Source organism: Mesoplodon mirus, assembly GCF_964341445.2.
Source record: "Mesoplodon mirus genome assembly, chromosome: 8".
NCBI classification, from domain to species: domain Eukaryota; kingdom Metazoa; phylum Chordata; class Mammalia; order Artiodactyla; family Ziphiidae; genus Mesoplodon; species Mesoplodon mirus.
Genome location: NC_138984.1, coordinates 81,533,613 through 81,552,841, shown reverse-complemented (window position 1 = coordinate 81,552,841; position 19,229 = coordinate 81,533,613). Strand labels below are relative to the sequence as shown.

Genomic DNA, 19,229 nt, shown 5'->3' with positions numbered 1-19,229 from the left:
GAACAAATCAACTATAATAGAATGTTTCTGAGCAATGAAAGAAAATTGAGCATGGTCTGGGTCTTGGATAATATTAAGGAATTACTAATTTTGCTGATTGTGATAATGGTGTTGTGATTATCTTTTTAAAAAGCTTATTCTGAAATTTTATGATATCTGAAATTTGATTTAAAACACTTCAGGAAAAAAGTAGGGTGAGTAATACATGAAAAATGGAAAGTATAATGTCATTAATGGTTGAAGCAACCTATTGGGTACCTGGTAAGTATTATTCTCCACTAAAAAAATTAAATGAAAATATGGGAAGTGCTATAAAATTGAGAAACTTAGTGCTTTGAAAGCTTGTAATAAAGGATTTCTCTGAGTCAGAAAAGGTTTTTATTGAGGACTTGGCACTTGAACTGAGATCTGAAGAATGAGTCCGTTCTCTCTGGCGGGATGGAACAGGATGAGTCAGAGGATTAAAAAGGCCAGTGGGGTTGCAGTAGAGAGAGGAAGTCTGGGTCCAAGATGAACATTTCAGGTGTTCATTGCTAAATGCCAGGAGTATGACTGGGTTCTTCCTTTTTCATATCTCCCCTCCAGAGAAAATTGAAACCAGCGGTGAGAAGAATCCTAGCCCCTTCTTCCAGTTTAATTTTAATGCTGGATTGTCTAAAATTCAGGCATATGTCCTTATTAGCTCTTAAACTTCCAAAAAAAGAGATTTTTGAGTCATAATCCTTTCAATTTACATTGTAAACTAGCTGTATCCTTAGGAGTTGGCCAATGTATGGGCACTTATTGAGAAGTTCAATTGAGATAAATATATTACTAGACTGATATGTGGTTTGTTCATTTTGTATCCTAAAACATATCCATAGTTCAAGCCAAATCAGTAATGAGCATTGACTGTCTCAACAATAACGTTGTCACTCTGCCCGCTCCACTGCTCCCCCCATCACAGATGATGATCTTTACTGGATTGCTCTTTGTTGTAAATTCATCAAACACTGTCACCGTCACTACCAGAAGCAGCTCTATGAGAAGTAATTCCTCGGTATTAAGAATATAGTGGAGGATATTGTTCACGATATGACAAAGTATCATCTTTATGAAGAAACACCTGGGAAATTCCTATCAGACTTTAATAAAAATTACAGTTCTATTGGTTTTTAACTCATGGAAATTTGGAATTATATAAATTATCACATATTTTATGTAGCCTTGTAAGTCAGCTAAGAAAATACTTTCTGGAATAAGCATTGGTTTAAATAAATAAATTAGCTTCACATCCTAAGCTTTTGCTTACTTTTAGAGTTAAAAAAAAAACAACTGAGGCAACAGAGATCTGTAGACCTAAAGAATCTGTCATTTTCCTGATGGAACTCAGTATGTAGTACAGTTGGTTTTTACCTCCTCTAGCTCTAGTATTTAAATTAGAAGGACTTAACTCCTACTGTGTGAGATGAATATGATGATTCCCTTGATATCTACTCTGGGATTTCAGATAGACCACAGCAGAATCTGCCAGCCAGGGTGTTCTGGGTACGGGTTATCAGTGAGCCTCAACCATGAATCCCCTCAGTGTTAGGGCAGCAGCAGGCCTATGCCAGTTATCTCTATTCAAAAGCTGCCTCACCTATTTAAAGTTATTTACTATTTATTTCACCTATTAGGCTCACCTATTTACCAAATTAACAAGCATACAAATATTATTATTCTTTGTGTGTGTCAAGTGTAAAAACTGTTGGGAGCTCTATGGTGCAATATCATCTACCCATTGCCAGTTTCTTACAGTTTAAATTCAAATACAAAATTTATACATGGTCACTAGAAACATCTGGGGCCATACTTGTGATAATTATGAATGTGTAGAACTTGTAACACCTGCATCGAAGCCGAGGAGTTTTGAATGCCTTTCCAATGCAAGGGTTCTTTTTAACTCTGTAATCACATCAGCAAAACAGAGGATGTCTTAAAACCATTACTCAAGAGTCATGAGGGACAGAAAGAAGTGATTCGTTTTTGGAAGTATCAAATATGTTCTAACCAAAAATATCCTTTAAAATTCATTCTATTACCTGATATTACATGAGACATATTTCATCATCTCAACACCAAATAATTGATTTTATCAAGAGAGTTTACAAAGTTATAGTTAACATATCCTCAAGTAAAAAATGTAAGGTGTTAGAGAAATGTAAGGTGTTATTGTTCAGTAACATGTTTGCCAACTGCATATTCCACAATAATTCTAAACTGTACACTGAATTCTTTGTCAAATATGGGTAATACCACTATCATTCTCTGATTTTCTCCTTTTATAGTTGACCTCATAATATAAAATGATTTTGTTGAGTTGCAAGTAATATACATTCATTTTCCAAATAATCCTAAATCAGTTTAATAATATCTATAGTGTAAAGAGTGGCAAATTATGGAACACAGAAAGGCTTTTGGAAGTAAGAATCAGCATTTTAAAGAAGGTTATAAGCCTTCTTATAGTTATAGTCTTAGATATACAAAGGGGAGAAGCCAGTATTAGACTAATCAAATTTCTTTTTAGACCAAGACTACAGAAATAGAAATGAAGAAAAGATCATCAACTTCTATGATTACTTCTTTGGATATGTTGGATGATGCTACTATCAGACATAAAGAAGGTAAAGTAAAAAATATTTAGACACTATGGAAGGTACCATTCATATGATTCACTTTTGAAAATTTTTATTTATTTATTTATTTATTTATTTATTTATTTATTTATTTATTTATTGGCTTTGTTGCTTCTTTGTTGCTGCCCGCGGGCTTTCACTAGTTGCAGCGAGCGGGGGCTACTCTTCGTTGTGGTGCACGAGCTTCTCATTGTGGTGGCTTCTCTTTGTTGCGGAGCATGAGCTCTAGGTGCGTGGGCTTCAGTAGTTGTGGCACGCGGGCTCAGTCGTTGTGGCTCGCGGGCTCTACGTGTGCAGGCTTCAGTAGTTGTGGCATGGAGGCTCAGTAGTTGTGGCACATGGGCTTAGTTGCTCCTTGGCATGTGGAATCTTCCCAGACCAGGGCTCAAACCCGTGTCCCCTGCATTGGCAGGCAGATTCTTAACCACTGCGCCACCAGGGAAGTCCCCATCTGATTCACTTTTAAGGAAATCTTCCAATTTCTTCAGAATTTTAGATGATAATAACTAAATTTAAGGAATAACATGAGACTATTAGGGTAAACAATACTTTAAAATTTCATAAGCATAGTGTTTTAAACACTGGAAAAGGAACCAAAGAGTACCAAGGTATTTTCTTTGTTTAACACTGAAAACAACATGAAGTATTACCTTGTAACTAAAAATACAGTTTGGTGTATATAACCTATTAACCTATTAAGGTCCTTTTTATACTTATCTCTGCTTTTTAAATATATACAACTAGTAATCATTATTATAGACAATATTGAAAGACATTATTTTGTAAAGCATGTAAATCTAAAATTATAAATATACTCTCAATTGTATTCCATATTTGTTTTTCTTGAGAGGTACTCCTATGTTTTGATTCTAATACGCAATTTGTCTCATTTTCATTTGTCTAACTTGCAAGCATGAACAAAATAGAAGAAATTTACTTTGCTCTGATTTTTATTAATACAAAATATTTCTATTTGCTAATACAAAATGAGATGTCTAGTTTCAAACCTCCCTTTGCATGCAAAAGTCAAAAATTTCTACTAGTTAGAGCTTAAATAAACAATTAGCTAATGCATAACTTTTCTATTCTTTCATTTCAGGACTTAGAAAATCCAGGAAGAAATGCCCATGTTGTTGGTATAGATTTGCTAAAACTTTCCTGATCTGGAATTGTTCTCCGTGTTGGTTAAAGTTGAAAGAGTTTGTCCATATGATTATAATGGACCCATTTACCGATCTTTTCCTTACCATATGCATAATTTTAAATGTACATTTTTTGGCCTTAGAACACTACCCAATGAGTTTAGAAACCAACAATATTCTCAACATTGAAAACCAGGTAAGGCTCTCATTGTACATTATTTTCTTTTGCAATTTCAACTTTTCTTTAGTCATCATTATCCCTGCAATTTTGTTTTATAACTCCAAAATGTTGCAAATGCATTATATAAGTATTAGATGAAGTACTGTGTTCATGCTTTCTCACCTCACCTCCCCCAGCCCTGCTTTGTAAATATTCTTATCATTGAATAGATTTATAGCTAGAGTCCTTTTAAATTTAATACAGTCAGGTTAAGCAGAAATTATTTATTTCCTCTCCCTTCTCAAATATCCCCTCTTTTGGTATGGTAGCCCCTAGATCAAGGTAGGGCAGAGGTGAAATAACAGACACAAGTCCTTCACTGACACCTGAATTTTGAATTCTGTTACAACTGCACCTAATCTTAGACTGGAGCTTATCCTTTTGGCAACGTATTTTTGAGATTCGCCCATCTTTTCTTTCCACATACAATACAAAAGACAAAGATTTCTATGAGTTTAAAAACAAGTCACATTCAAGCAAATATATATTGTTTAATTTTGTTTGCTTTTATTGTTTAGTTGCTTGATACTAATACAAACAGCCAACTGCTGCTAATTTTGAACTATATATTTACTTGATACCAAAACAGTAATTTAGTTATTTCTGCCAGTGTAGTTTTCAAAGGACAATTTCCATGGGTTTGCTTTTTTCCTGGATCATATATACTTTTGAAAAATTTCTTTTACAATTTTTAAAATTATATGTCTTATATGTGCTCTTTATCCCAAAAGGAACTATTCAAGATGAAAAGATTTTCACTCTCAAATATTCTTTTGTTTTCTTCCAGGATGGCTTTTATTAAAGTAATTGAAGATTACATGATGTTTGACATTAGATTATCAAACAAAACCTATGAGCCTGTACTTGTAATACAGACTCTGAAACTAATCAGATCTTGACAGAGGAAATATGAAAAAGGTGGCAGTGAAATGTACAGTTTCTGCATGTGAGGGTTCTGATAGAGCTACTGGAATCATATTCTCGTCTCTATGTTTTGTTTTATTTAGGTGTTTATTGGAATTTTCACAGCAGAAATGATTTTTAAAATAATTGCCATGCATCCGTATGGGTATTTCCAAGTAGGCTGGAACATTTATGATAGCCTAATTGTGTTCCATGGCTTAGTAGAACTTTATGTAACACATTTTCATGGACTGGCTGTTTTTCGATCATTCAGGGTGGTAAGTATAATCCAAGACCTAAATTTTATTTTATAAAAATTCATCTCAGTTTCCTCAGACATGAAGTGGGAAGAATAGTAATACCTATCCTTTTGGTATATTGGAGGTAGTAAATGAATTAATTCATATATAACAAGCTTAGAAAGTAACCCAGAAAAGAGTAAGTCATCTCCAATGCTGTTGTTTGGCTCAGGCATTAAAGGAAATACGCCATATATACGGCAAATTTGAGATAAAATTTTAGAAAGCAGGGTCAGGAATACTGGGTCAGTTTTGAGAAGCAGGATAATAAAGAGTCCCAGAAGCTGAATGCCAGTGTGTAACTAAAGAATCAGGTGAGTATTTCTAAATGTAGGGTAGAAAACTTTGTAAAAGAAGAACAGTCAGGCCAATAAAATGTTATTAGAAAATTATCAAGTCAGTATCACTATATATGCCTGCAATGTAGGTGGTGGTAAAAGCATCAGAAAACTAGGCAAAGAAATAATGTTATTAGAATGATATTTATAGAAATGTTGGGCATTTGATAAATAATAGATTGTCTCATTCTTTATAACAAGTTGAAGGAATGTAGCAGATATCAAGAACAATTAAGTAGATTTGATCTTATCCAAATAATTCTTCAGAATCCTATCTTAAATCTTTATCCATAGGCTTGTCTAATGAGTAAGAGAAAAATATAAAAGCTGTATTTATCAAATTTATGGATGAAACAAGACTGGGAAATACAGACAATGTAATAAAAGGTAGTATCAAAATATGTGAAAGACTAGTAATGGACTGAATCTAAGATGATTACGTTTATTTATTTATTTTTTATTTTTTTGGCTGTGTTGGGTCTTCGTTTCTGTGTGAGGGCTTTCTCTAGTTGTGGCAAGCGGGGGCCACTATTCATCGCGGTGCGTAAGCCTCTCTCTATCGCGGCCTCTCTAGTTGCGGAGCACAAGCTCCAGACGCGAAGGCTCAGTAGTTGTGGCTCACGGGTCTAATTGCTCCGCGGCATGTGGGATCTTCCCAGACCAGGGCTCGAACCTGTGTCCCCTGCATTGGCAGGCAGATTCTCAACCACTGCACCACCAAGGAAGCCCTAAGATGATTAAGTTTTACATGGATAAATGTTGAGTCCTACCCCTGAGTCCAGAAAGCCAACTATATACCAGAAAAAGTTGAGGAAGGTATAGCACATATAAAAATAATATAAGGATTTTAGATGACCCAAATATTAAGGTGATTTTGTGCCATATAAATAAAATTTTTTTAATCTGGTGAAAAGAAGTGAAATATTCAGACTAAACCTAGCATGTTTTGTTTGGTCTTCCATGTTATTTTTAAAGGTAAATACACAATAGAACTGTCAATGGAATTCAATGGAAACTGAAGACTTTTCCAGCATCATCTTTATGTCAAAATGTGGGAGAATATTCAATACACTGTGAAAAACAAAACAAAGAATGGATACTTGCTTTACCAGATATTAAAACATAAAACTAGAATAATTATAATAGTGTAATATTGAATGGGAATTGACAGATCAATAGAAGAAAATATACATGGATTTACAGTAATAAACTATAGAATATGTAAGATGTATTAAGAATTATACATAAACTGAATTTTCAATGCTTAGTATTAATAATGCTCAAAACTGAATATTACATTAAAGGCTACATATGTATATGTGTATAATGCTGATAAAAATTTTTAATGTACATCGTAATGAATAGTGACCAGATTTTTTGTTGTTTTTTTCTTATTCTGGTTTTTACATTGCTCTATCAGTTGCGAATTTTCAAATTGGGGAGATATTGGCCAACTTTCAAGATTTTGATGCTGACTCTTGGTAACTCAATGATGGCCCTGAAAGACTTGGTCCTGCTGTTGTTCACATTCATATTCTTTTCTGCTGTGCTTGGCATGAAGCTGTTTGGTTCAAATTACAAAATATACGTCTGCAACATAGATGAAGACTGTCAACTTCCACGCTGGCACATGCATGATTTCCTCCACTCCTTCCTGAATGTATTCCGGATTCTCTGTGGAGAGTGGATAGAAACTTTATGGGATTGCTTTAAGGTAGCAGGCCATTTCAGTTGTATTCCTTTTTACATGATGGTGATTTTAGTTGGAAACTTATTGGTAAGTAATCCATGCTTTAAAATTTTCCTTGAAAAACTGATGTATTGTAGTCTGGCATTTTCACAATGTGGACTTATGGAAGCCAGTGGTCTATAACTGTGCTGTCTGATATGGTGGCCTCTAGCCCCATGTGGCCATTGATCAGTTAAAATATGAGTGGTCCACTTTGAGATGTGTCATAAGTGTAAAATACCCACTGAATTTGAAGTCTTACCTCCCAAAAAAGAATGTAAATGATTTCATTAATAATTTTTATATTGAATGTATTTTAATTATAATATTTTGATACATTTAGTTGAATAAAATATATTAGTAAAATTAATTTCACCTGTTTTTGTTTACACTTTTAGTGTGCCTACTGGAAAATTGCATATGTGATATGCATCATATCTCCATTGGATAGCACTAGTTATAACCTGCTACTCAAAGTAGCTTTGGCTTTATGGGAGATAGTTATTAATGAAGACTCTCAGATCCCATCCCAGACCTGTGGAATCAGAATCGCTATTTTAACAATATCCCCAAGTGATCTTTATGCACATTACATTTTAAGAAGCACTTAAATGTAACACTGGTTGTCAAATTTGACTGCACATTGGAATTACCTGGGGAACTAATAAAAATAAACTAATGCCTTGGATTCATTCCCAGAGATTCTGATTTTATTGGTATGTGGACATAGCCTGGTCATCACGATTTTTTAAAAAAATCCTCATTTGATTAAATTGTGCAGCAAAATTGGAAAACCACTGATCTATAAAACTGTTATGCATTAACTAAGAGGAAATGCTTTCACTTTTAAATTTCCAGTAATTGGAGTGATATTACCTTTTACTTCTTCAAGAAAAAAATGGCTTATAAGACAAAATTGTTCTTATGGGAAAAAAAAGAGACTCAATATTTACTTTTTATTCCTAAGTCATAGAGGTCAAGCACATCTCCCAAAAGGTGGGGAAAAAAATCACAGGTTAGACTCCATTGTATCAGCACATTTCCTCATTGCTTCTATTTACACTGGGCATACTCCTGTCATATGCACACATTGACATTATGTTTAATTGTTCATGTACTTGTTTATCTTCCTTATTAAACTGTAAGCTCCATGAAGGAAGGGATCATGAGTCCTCCTATTAATCTTTTAGGAGATTAGGCTATTTTTAATTCAGAGCACACTTAAACAAAGCAGTAGCATTTTACAGTGTTCTTTCTTTAGATCACAGTTCCAGAGCATTTTGAACTTAATTTTCAGCCTTTTAACGCTCTTATTTTATATGTATATATGCATATATATATATATATATATATATATATATATATATATATATATATGGGGGAAGTGTGTGTGTATCTAAAATATAAGAAATCTTACATTGTAAGCTCTTAAATATACAGTTGCTGTAGCATAATTTTTCCTTCTCCAAATCCTGGCACAAAAATCTATTCTTTCATTCATTCCATAATTAATTAATTTTTCAACAAATATTTTTTATCATGTAGTTTGTGCCTAGCATTGTGCTGGTTGTCTATTTAAGAGAAAACATGGTTTCTACTCATTTGAAGCTTGTAGTCATGAAATTCTTACTAAACACTCTTCATTTTTCTCACCGTGGACAATACTTAACCAAACAAAGGAAAAAGAAACAACCAACTACCTTAAATTATACTTGGTCTTTCCCTTTGTCCTTTGAGAATGATAGAGATGCTAATAGTCTAGGTCCTACAAGGGCCATGGAGCCCCTGCCCAGATTATCTGTCAATAAACCTTAATATCAAAATGGGACACTAGTGAGAGAAAATCAAACTATTCTGGGGGTATTGACATTCAATTACTGTCTTTTCACTTTTTTTTTTCCATTGAGATTCTGTCATTGTAGGTTATAGAAAATATATATTAGTTGTTCAGATGATCTTACCTGCAAGAAATTTCCAATGCTGAGCCATCTTATACCCTCTGTTTTATTGCTACACCAAAACTATGGTTACGATTAAGATGATTTATTTGATGACTTTATTATCTGCAAAAATATTTTGATTTTTCCATGAGTGATTCTCATTTGAGCTTTCTCTATTCCTAAGTGTTAAAGATATCTGGGTATTGAGAAGTAAAAGTAATTCATTAGAAATGAACACGATTTGGTGGGTATTTCATAATATTTTAGGTGTATATGTGCCTGAGAAACAGTAATAATCAGAGTGCTTGAGAATTCACCTCTTCACATAGATCCAAAATTCTGAAAGATATTTTAACAAATGAATGCTGCAGATCTTCATATACTTAGCTATTTTATTTTATGTACACATAAATTGTCAGTATAATTATTTTTAAAAGTAGATCTTAATATATGAAGAAATACAAGCAGGAAAATGTTATATAAGTTATATACATATTATTACACATAATGTGTAACATTTAAACCTTTCCCTTTAAAAATAAAAGGTAAAGCATAAAGTAAATTAAATCTTCAAAAACTCAAGTATCTGAAGAGAGGAGAGAAAACTGCCAGAATAGACAAAATGCTCAAATTACTTCTTTAAGTCTAAGAGAATAATCAATATAAATCTCCAACACTAGAATCTAAAATTATAATCTATACCCTACAACAACAAACAAAATAAAAATCTGATTCTCTGGAAAATGTACATGCCTTGATCTTATTTCTCAGTGATAGTAAAGGTCGAAATACACACTATCTTCAAATTCAAAATAACTTGCAAATATCAGGAATGATTCTTCCATCACTCATCTCTTTCTTATTTGACCAAATTTATTATCACAGAGAATCAATTAACCTACCCAATCCTTGTGCTTGCATGTCACAAAGAAAGTTAGATGTGGGCTTCAGAACCAGGGATAGCTCTCTCCCCATGAGATTCCTCATGGGTTTGCAGACCCATGAAGATCTTGGGTTAGGGGTTAGGGCTAAAGTGAAGTCAGCCACATGGAGTAGCAATTCATTTTCTCACTTTGGGAGAGTTAGCCTGGCTTAGTGAATAAAACAAACTTTGGAATAAGACAGACTTATGTTCAACCTGTGTGATCTTTGATACTTAGCATCTGTAAGCTTTGTGGTTTTCATCTGTAAAAGAGAAACAAATGATATTTTATAGAATATTGTGACCTTGAGATGAGTTCTGGTTATACAAACCACTAACACAGCACTTGGCCCACTGTAGATGAGCAAAAACTGAATAGCCTAAATAGCATTGTAGTGTGTATGCTGTTTTCAAATCTCAGGTCAGCTTTTTTAAAAGATTATTTTGTTGTTGTTGTTGTTTGAAAGGAAACAAAAAAATGAGATGCATTTAACCTCATTTACTTCCTCATTCAGATACTTTACCTGTTTCTGGCATTGGTCAGCTCATTTAGTTCATACAAGGCTGCAACAACTGAAGAGAATGATGAAGCAAAAAATCTCCAGCGTGCAATGGCAAGGATTAAAAAAGGAATAAATTATGTGCTTTCTAAAATATTATGCAAAAAACAAAATGTTCCAGAGGAAACAATGGACAATGTAAGTGATATATATGTTAAAGAGAATATTTCTGACCATACTCTCTCTGAATTGAGCAACACCCAATATTTCCTCAAGGATAAGGAAAAAAGCAGTGGCACAGAGAAAAACACAATGACCGAAAATGGGAGTCAGTCACTTATCCCCAGTCCCAGTGTCTCAGAAACTGTACCAATTGCATCAGAAGAATCTGATATAGAAAATCTGGACAATAAGGAGATAAAGAGCAAGTCAGGTGATGGAAGCAGCAAAGAAGTAAGTTGTTTTAATATCATGATTTCTTATTTCTTTAATATTATGATTTCTTGTTTGATGGCATTGTTGATAAGGAAATGAAGCAGTGCTGAAGTTCCAGAGTTAGATTACCCATTCAATCCTAGCTATAGCGTTCCTTGCTCCTGAGTTTCTGCTGCTGATCAAGTTTCTTAAACTTTCTAAGCTTCAGTTTCCTCGTCTGTAAATGAGGATAAACTGGTATCTATTTCTTAGAGGAGATAGAAAAGAAAGATAAAGAAAAATAGTTCAATAGTGCATAGAATATTGCCCATATATAGTAAGCACTTAGTAAACATCAGGTAATATAATTATAATAGTCTGTCCGTTAATAAGCAAGCAGCATGAGGTAATGAAAAGCATATTGAAGAAAACTACATTTTTTAAATCTATGTGTATTATTGGAGAGATCACCAAACTCTCCTGGGCTTTATCATGTTTAAAATATAAGATGGGACTAGAAGAGTGCTAAGTTACTTTCTTGCTTGCTAAAATTTTAAGATTCTTCTCAGTTCATTTCTGCAGTGTATTATAGTATATATAATTGAGTTGGACTGTAAGAACAAAGGAAAAAACCACCACTTTGAATTGTGAACATTTTGCAACTTTATAAACACAGGGTGGTGGGGGAGAAGGGTCATATTCAAAGAAGGGCAGATACTACTGTTCACTTAGCTTTTAAAATGTATACCCTACGGGATACGGTCTTACTGTCTTCATTTGCAAGCAGCATAATGTGTTAGTAGGAGCTATCATTAAATACAAAGCTACATCTATAGAGATCACATCTGCACTGTGAGCCACTTGCATTGGACCTCACTAGAGAATCGTTTTAGTTCATTCACTGGCATGGGGAAAGGCAGAGAATATCTTTTTCCAGGTCCCCATAGTCTCTGACACCATCTTATCTCCCAGACCTCTTCTGGCTTGGCAGCTGCTCTCTGCAATAACTTATCAAACTGGCCTTCTAAAAGGAATTAAGTTTCAAATATTCAAAGTCCTTCTAGTTTCTAGTGCAGGCATCTTTGTTTCCGAGAATCATTTTCACTCCTTATCACACCCCATGTTCTCAGGTTCATTTTCCTTTAATTAATACCATTATTAGAAAATGAAAAGTATTCTTCTCCAGCACACTTCTATATCTTCACTTAAATATTTATGAATATTTATAGAGTGCTAGCTGATTTTATTTAAATTATAACAACACTATAAGGCATGTACTACCACCCATTTCTCAGTAAAATTACTATTTATCACAGCACATCATGTGGAAATGGGAAACTTCTTGCCAATCTCATTAGAAAGTTGGAGATATGAAATACATAGGAAAGATGGAAATTAATATAACTGTAAATGTTGAAGTTTCAGAAGTTGTTATTTAAGCTGCATAATTATTTGGTCTTGTTGATTGGTTAACTACTCAAAGCAGATTTATTCATTTATATATTTCGTTATATATTTATAACACTTTCCAGATTATGTAGCCCAAGAGTGCTTAGGATGTTGATCTACCAAAAGCCAAAGATGAAATATAAAAATTACATGTGATCTGAAAATTCAGAGATTCATACTCTCTTTAGTATTTAAGCTTTCATATTTTATTACAAATATATAACTATATAAATTTCATAAAAACATAAAATTTAAATCAGATTCTGAAACTTGTTTTTTCATAATGTAGCAATATATATTGGCCATTAAATAGTCTTTTACTAAAATGATTTATAATTTTGAATCTTAATTGATTTATTTATAAATTTAGAATAATAAGTACTCACACAGTTTTGGGAAAATGTCATCAAATAATTTATGTGCAAGGGTTTTAAAAACTCTAATAAAGCATTTAAATATAAAATGTATAATTTTCAATCATTGAATGCTCAAACATGATATAGTATTAATTTATTTATTGTCTGCTCCCAAATCAGTGTGTTGCTATATGCTTATTTTATCAATAATAAAGAGAATACAATGGGAAATGAAATAATTTTTCAAAAGATTTGCTTATAAAAGAGTAATATCCTGCTGGATATTTTATTTTTTTAATTGAGCACCATGATGTCTTACAATTGACCGTATATGGTTTAAAGCAAACAAAACTTCTAATTTTATTTCCTTGACTCTTACTGTGCAAAAGACAAAGAGGTAGAACAAAATATTTATATATATATTTTATATAGACTCTACCTAGATCTTTCCTTTCAGAAATTTGAGATAGCCTTCACATCTTTTAGGAGAACAGTGTTATTAACTATATGTTAATTTTAATCTAAAAATTATTTTATCTTAAATTAATTTTTTAAATATCTTTTAAAAACTTCAAGTCCCAGAGATATGTATGCATTTTAATATCAATTATGAAATTGGCCTGAAGTCTTTTACGCCTGACAGTAGTCTTTCTGTACATAATTTTTCTTTTTTCTGAAAATAAAATAAATTTTAACTACAGTGAGTAAATGAAACTTTAACCACAACTTTCTTGGTGGGATTTTACTTTTCAGAAGGTAAAGCAATCTAGCTCATCTGAATGCAGTACGGTTGATATTGCTATCTCTGAAGAAGAAGAAATGGTCTATGAACGTGGAAAGCCAAAGCGTCTTAAAAACAGTAAGAAAAAAATTAATTCCTTTGAAAATTGTATTTAAATTAGACTAAATTTCTCTTAACCTAAATAATACTATTGAATATACTTTTAATTTTAAAGAGTTTATTAATTTGACTAAGGAATACACACACATGAACATGTCTGTGTGCATGTACATGTACACATGCCCATATGAATCCTCATAGAAACATATAATAAATATCTAAGAAAAAGTCAGTATTTGGAAAAGAGAGGAAGGGCGTACTTCCTAGGGAGTCTAATAAAATAGTTAAGAGTGTTGGTTCTGAAATCAGACAGCCTGAGTTCGTATGCCAGCCCATCATTTACTAGCTTTTACTTACCCTCTCTCTGGCTCATTTCCTAAAATGTAAAATGAGAATAATAATAAGACATCATGGGATTATTAAAAAGATTAAATAAGTGTACATGTGTGTGTTTTTATAACTCATGGAATGGGGTCAATATTTAAAATACTCATAGGAAAACAAATCACGTAATGGTCATGTATTTTTATATACCACATGAATATTAAGAAATGTATGGGTCTTCTGTCAGTTGACTGACTCACTAGATATGTAGCATTCAACCTTCAATGACTTATAATTCAAATTAGTTTCCTAACAAGATTAACAAATAACTGTAGGTTCTGAACATTTGAAATCACTGGAAATCATCAAAATGGTAATTGCTAAATGTTCAAATTCCTATATTCAAAAATAAGAATCCGCTCTTGGTAGCTTGAGTTATAGCACTTGTATCATACAAGACCAGGGAGGAAACATTTTCTATATTTTTCTGACCAAAGATGTATAAATTGACTCTAGGTAAAATTCTATAAAATTCTAAAATGTTGACTTTAAACTCCACCCACCTCCATTCTTCATTCTCTTACCTGTTAATCATACCCTTCTCAAGCCTCACGTTTCCCTTTTGCTAACTCTCTTGATGAGAAGGTAGAATTCAACCTCATACACCAGTACCCTACCCACAAATTACTCCATAATCCAAGCTTAGCTCCTTAAATAGTCTCAATCAAAATTTCCATTCCCATGCCACCTAAGAGCTGGGATCAATTTAATTTACTTAACTGATATTATACCTCTTACTATGTCATAAATATTTGTATATTTAAATGGAAATGCTTGTTATGCCATGTGAATCTTCAGAGAATGACTTTTCAGGCATTATACAAAAATGTAGTGATCAGAAGATGGTGTGTGTGTGTCTTGTGTGTATGTGTGTGTGTGTTTTGTAGGAGTAGGGGTGAGTTCTATTCTCAGACTCTGCCCAGCAGGGTAAGAGGATGTTCTAAGTCATCTCTTCCTTTCACAATTTCTTTCCTCCTACCGTTACCAAACTCACAAGTTAAGTTTTTTCTTTTTTTCCTCAGTGATTGCACTGGTCACTACAATAGAGGTAAAACTCAAATATTTATGTCAGAAACCACCTATATTAGACTCTGTAAATAAATACTTGCCAAAACATTTGGAATGTTTACTTTTTCATGAGTTTTCTAGATTTCTGTTCTTAATAGTTTCATTCTTGACAGGTTATGGACGGAGATTTTCATCTGCTCAAATCAGCAGAGACTCCAAGAAAGGAAAAATTTGGCAGAACATAAGGAAAACTTGCTGCAAGATAGTAGAAAACAGTTGTTTTAAGTGTTTCGTTGGCCTTGTCACTCTGCTCAGCACAGGTGCTCTGGTAAGTGAGAGTTCATATTTTTATGGAAAAAAAATGCGCCATGAGTCTACATTCATGAAGTCACCATGCCAAATCATTTTTCCCCAGAATACTTATTATAGCACCAAATTTCATATTCTAGGATTTTAGTTTTAGAAGACATACATTACAGTTTCTTAGAAAGTCTGTATATGCCTCATTCGATATTAAATAAATAATATAACTTCAAAATATATGAATGATAGCAGGAAAAAAGAATGTTAATAAATACCCAATTTTTCTTATTTTAATAAAGTTTAATAAAATGCACATATTGTGCTAGTACTTTGTTACCCGTTCCATTGGAAAGCGAAATATTGCATTTACTTTTTTGTATAATTAATTAATTAATTTTTGGCTGCGTTGGGTCTTCATTGCTGCACACGGGCTTTCTCTCTAGTTGCGGCGAGCGGGGGCTACTCTTCATTGCGGAGCGTGGGCTTCTCATTGCGGTGACTTCTCTTTGTTGCAGGCTCTAGGCGCATGGGCTCAGGAGTTGTGTCTCGAGGGCTCTAGAGCACAGGCTCAGCAGTTGTGATGCATGGGCTTAGTCGCTCCGCGGGATGTGGGATCTTCCTGGACCAGGGCCCAAACCCGTGTCCCCTGCATTGGCAGGCGGATTCTTAACCACTGTGCCACAGGGAAGTCCCTGCACATACTTTTAAGAACCTTTGAACTACAAATATATTTACCCATTGACCCAAGAATCTTAATTCAGGGAAATTATCTTAAAATCTTCACACGTATTAAATGCATTTACAAGGCTATGCACTGAAGAATTTTTTGTAATAGCAAGATTGAAAAACAAAAAAAAAACTATATTAGGTGACTGTTTAAATATGCTATGGTACAGTCATCCAATGGCATACTGTGCAGTTACCTAGAAAATACAAGAGCTGTCTGCATGCTGATATTGCAATTCCCCAAGATACAGTAGTAAGTGAAAAAAAGAAAGAATAAAGTGCACAGCATGCTACATTTTATGTAAGAAAGGGAGAAAAATAGAATGTATATTGATATTTGCTTGTGTTTGATTAAAGAAGATCAAAGAATGATACACAAGAAATAGTTAATCATGAGATGCACAAAGCAGAGAAGATGGTGTCATGGTTGGGAACCAGACTTTGTACTGCAAATATTTTTAAAGTAAATTTTATACTGACATTTAGCACACTTACTGAAAAGCATGCAAATCATAAGTATATAGCATAAAAGATTTTCACCAAGTGAATGTTCCTATGTAACCATCACTTGGCTTGAGAAATAGAATGCTACCAGGGCTCCAGAACCATACTCTGACCCGTAACAGTTACTTCTTCATTCCATGTGGATAGCCAGTATGTGGACTTCAACTGCCACAGATTGGTTTTGCCTATTTTTTAATGTTTTAATTGAAATAGAGACTTCTGTATATCTTTTTATATTATTTCACATTATATACCTATTCAGTAAGTAAATACATGTAATGAATAAAGTCCTTTAAAATAACTTTGGATGATATTTATAATCTGTTTTTTTTTTATAATCTGCTTTTATAAACACTTTTACTCCATAATTCGTTCGAGTCAGCAATTCTCTTATTTTATATTTACTTCTATTCAACAATAGGTTTTTAAGAATCACACCATTCTTTACTGAAGATTATTTTCATCCCTGTTTAATCTTTGACCTCAAATGCACTTTGAAACAAGTCTGCCTGAGGTTATTGATACTTTATTGCCTTTTTTTCAGTGCTAAAAAAATACTATGAAATTGCTTTGAATGACATTATCAGAATTTGCTTCCTTCAGAGTAAAATTGAGGTTGATCTATTAAAACCAAGAAACTTTAGAAAAACATTATAGTTTTATTTCATATTCATGTGTTTCCAATGGTTTATCTGACAAGCTTTGTGACTTTTTCATGTAATAGCAGCATGGATTTCTGAAAACACAGGTTTGGGGGTTTTGTTTCTTTGTTTGTTTATCTCTGCTCCTTTAATCTCAATAGCATATATCTATGTGATGGCTATGTGGAATTAGAGACAAGAACCAGGTCAGATGTGACTAAAGATTCCATCTCTTAAGTTTGATTAACTGATTTGAGAGAGGATTTTCAGATCACTAATTAGAACACAATTTGGAGGTTCTGGAATCAATGAATGATGTCTGCTACAGGCATGGGATCAGAACACGGATGTGGATTGTGTGAATAAATCCAAACCAAGTGAACAAGCCCTTGAGACTACAACCTATGACAATGCTCACCATCTAGAGATGGGATTTCATTCCCCTCTATGCCAAAAGAGCTTATAGAAATTACATGTACACTAATCCTTAAATTTTTTACCCACAGGCTTTTGAAGATATATATATTGATCAGAGGAAGACTATTAAAATCTTATTAGAATATGCTGACATGATCTTCACTTACATCTTTATTCTGGAAATGCTTCTAAAGTGGATGGCATATGGTTTTAAAGCCTATTTCACTAATGGCTGGTACCAACTAGACTTCATGGTCGTTATTGTACGTATTTTAAAGAAAAAATTTAAAGGCTATTTGATTTACTCTTCCTTCTTTACTCTGACTTACTCTTCCATTTACTTATATCTTTCTTTTCCCTCTCTCTATACATTTTCAGTCACCAACATCCCATATTTCTTCATATGTAATGCTTCACATCCATCCTTTTCTTTTCATTCTAAAATTTTAACAGTTCAGTACTTAACTCCTGATTCTTCTAATCATTGCCTATAAACCTGCTGCTAATTAGAATTGTCTTATTGCAGAATATCTTGAAAATATCAGCATTCTAAAATATTTAGATTGGTTCTACCTTTAAATCATACATTTAAAATTAGACTATTTATCATAACCTTCACCAGTACCACACTGATCCAAGCTACCAGAACTGCCCATTTGTATCACTGCAGTAGATTCCAAGCTGAGATCCTTGCTTCCACCACTGCACGCCTTTGTTCTACTCTCCACATAGCAGCCACATATGTTGTACTGTTGTAAAATGAAACTCAGCTCAAGTCACTTTTCTTGAAATCCTCCAATAAACACCCCTCACTCATAGTAAAAGCTACAGTCTTTGCAATCAAAGGCCTACAAGTCTCTACATGATCCAGTCTTATGTCCTGCTACTCTCCCTTTCCCCCATCCTGGTCTATATACTGCTCCACCAGCACTGGAATTCTTGCAGTTCAAAAACCATGCCAAAATTACTTCTATCTTAGTGCCTTTGCACTTATTCTTCCTTCCACCTGAAACTTTTGCTGGCTCACCTCATCTATGTCTGCTGAAAAGAAACTGTTGAAGTTAGGTCTTTCTGCACTACCATATTTAAAACTGCAACCACTACAATACTCCTTTGTGCTTTCTCTGCTTTCATTTCCTATTAATATTATATGGGGTTGGCCAAAAAGTTCCTTCGGTTTTTAAGTAAAAATAAAAGACACATTTTTCATTTTCACCAAGAACTTTATTGAACAACATATTCACCCTCTGTTCCACTACTTTCTGCCATTTTTCAGGCAACTTCATAATTCCATCTTCCCAAAACTTTTTATCTTTTTGAGCAAAGAACAGTTCTAGGTGCCTTTTACAGTCTTCCAGGGAACTGAAATATTTTCCATTAAGAGAATTTTGTAAAGACCAAAATAAATGGAAATCCAAAGGTTCAGTGTCTGGTGAATATAGCGGATGAATCAAAACTTCCCAGCCAAACCATAATAGTTTTTGTCTGGTCATCAAAGAAACATGTGGTCTTGCATTAAACTCATGGAAGATTATG

The 19,229-nt window shown here is 33.4% G+C and overlaps 1 protein-coding gene across 1 annotated transcript in view; it reads left to right on the top strand.

Moving 5' to 3' along the window:
- Positions 1-19,229, top strand: part of SCN7A (sodium voltage-gated channel alpha subunit 7) — a gene marked incomplete at its 5' end in the record, with an annotated part of 57,460 nt that overhangs the window by 25,033 nt on the left and 13,198 nt on the right. Inside the window, 8 exons of the mRNA XM_082629814.1 lie at positions 2,549-2,645; positions 3,757-3,995; positions 5,027-5,200; positions 6,980-7,336; positions 10,666-11,103; positions 13,623-13,728; positions 15,261-15,430; positions 17,783-17,956. Of these exons, the coding sequence (XP_082485940.1) occupies positions 2,549-2,645; positions 3,757-3,995; positions 5,027-5,200; positions 6,980-7,336; positions 10,666-11,103; positions 13,623-13,728; positions 15,261-15,430; positions 17,783-17,956 (1,755 nt within the window). The remainder of the gene's footprint in view (positions 1-2,548; positions 2,646-3,756; positions 3,996-5,026; positions 5,201-6,979; positions 7,337-10,665; positions 11,104-13,622; positions 13,729-15,260; positions 15,431-17,782; positions 17,957-19,229) is intronic.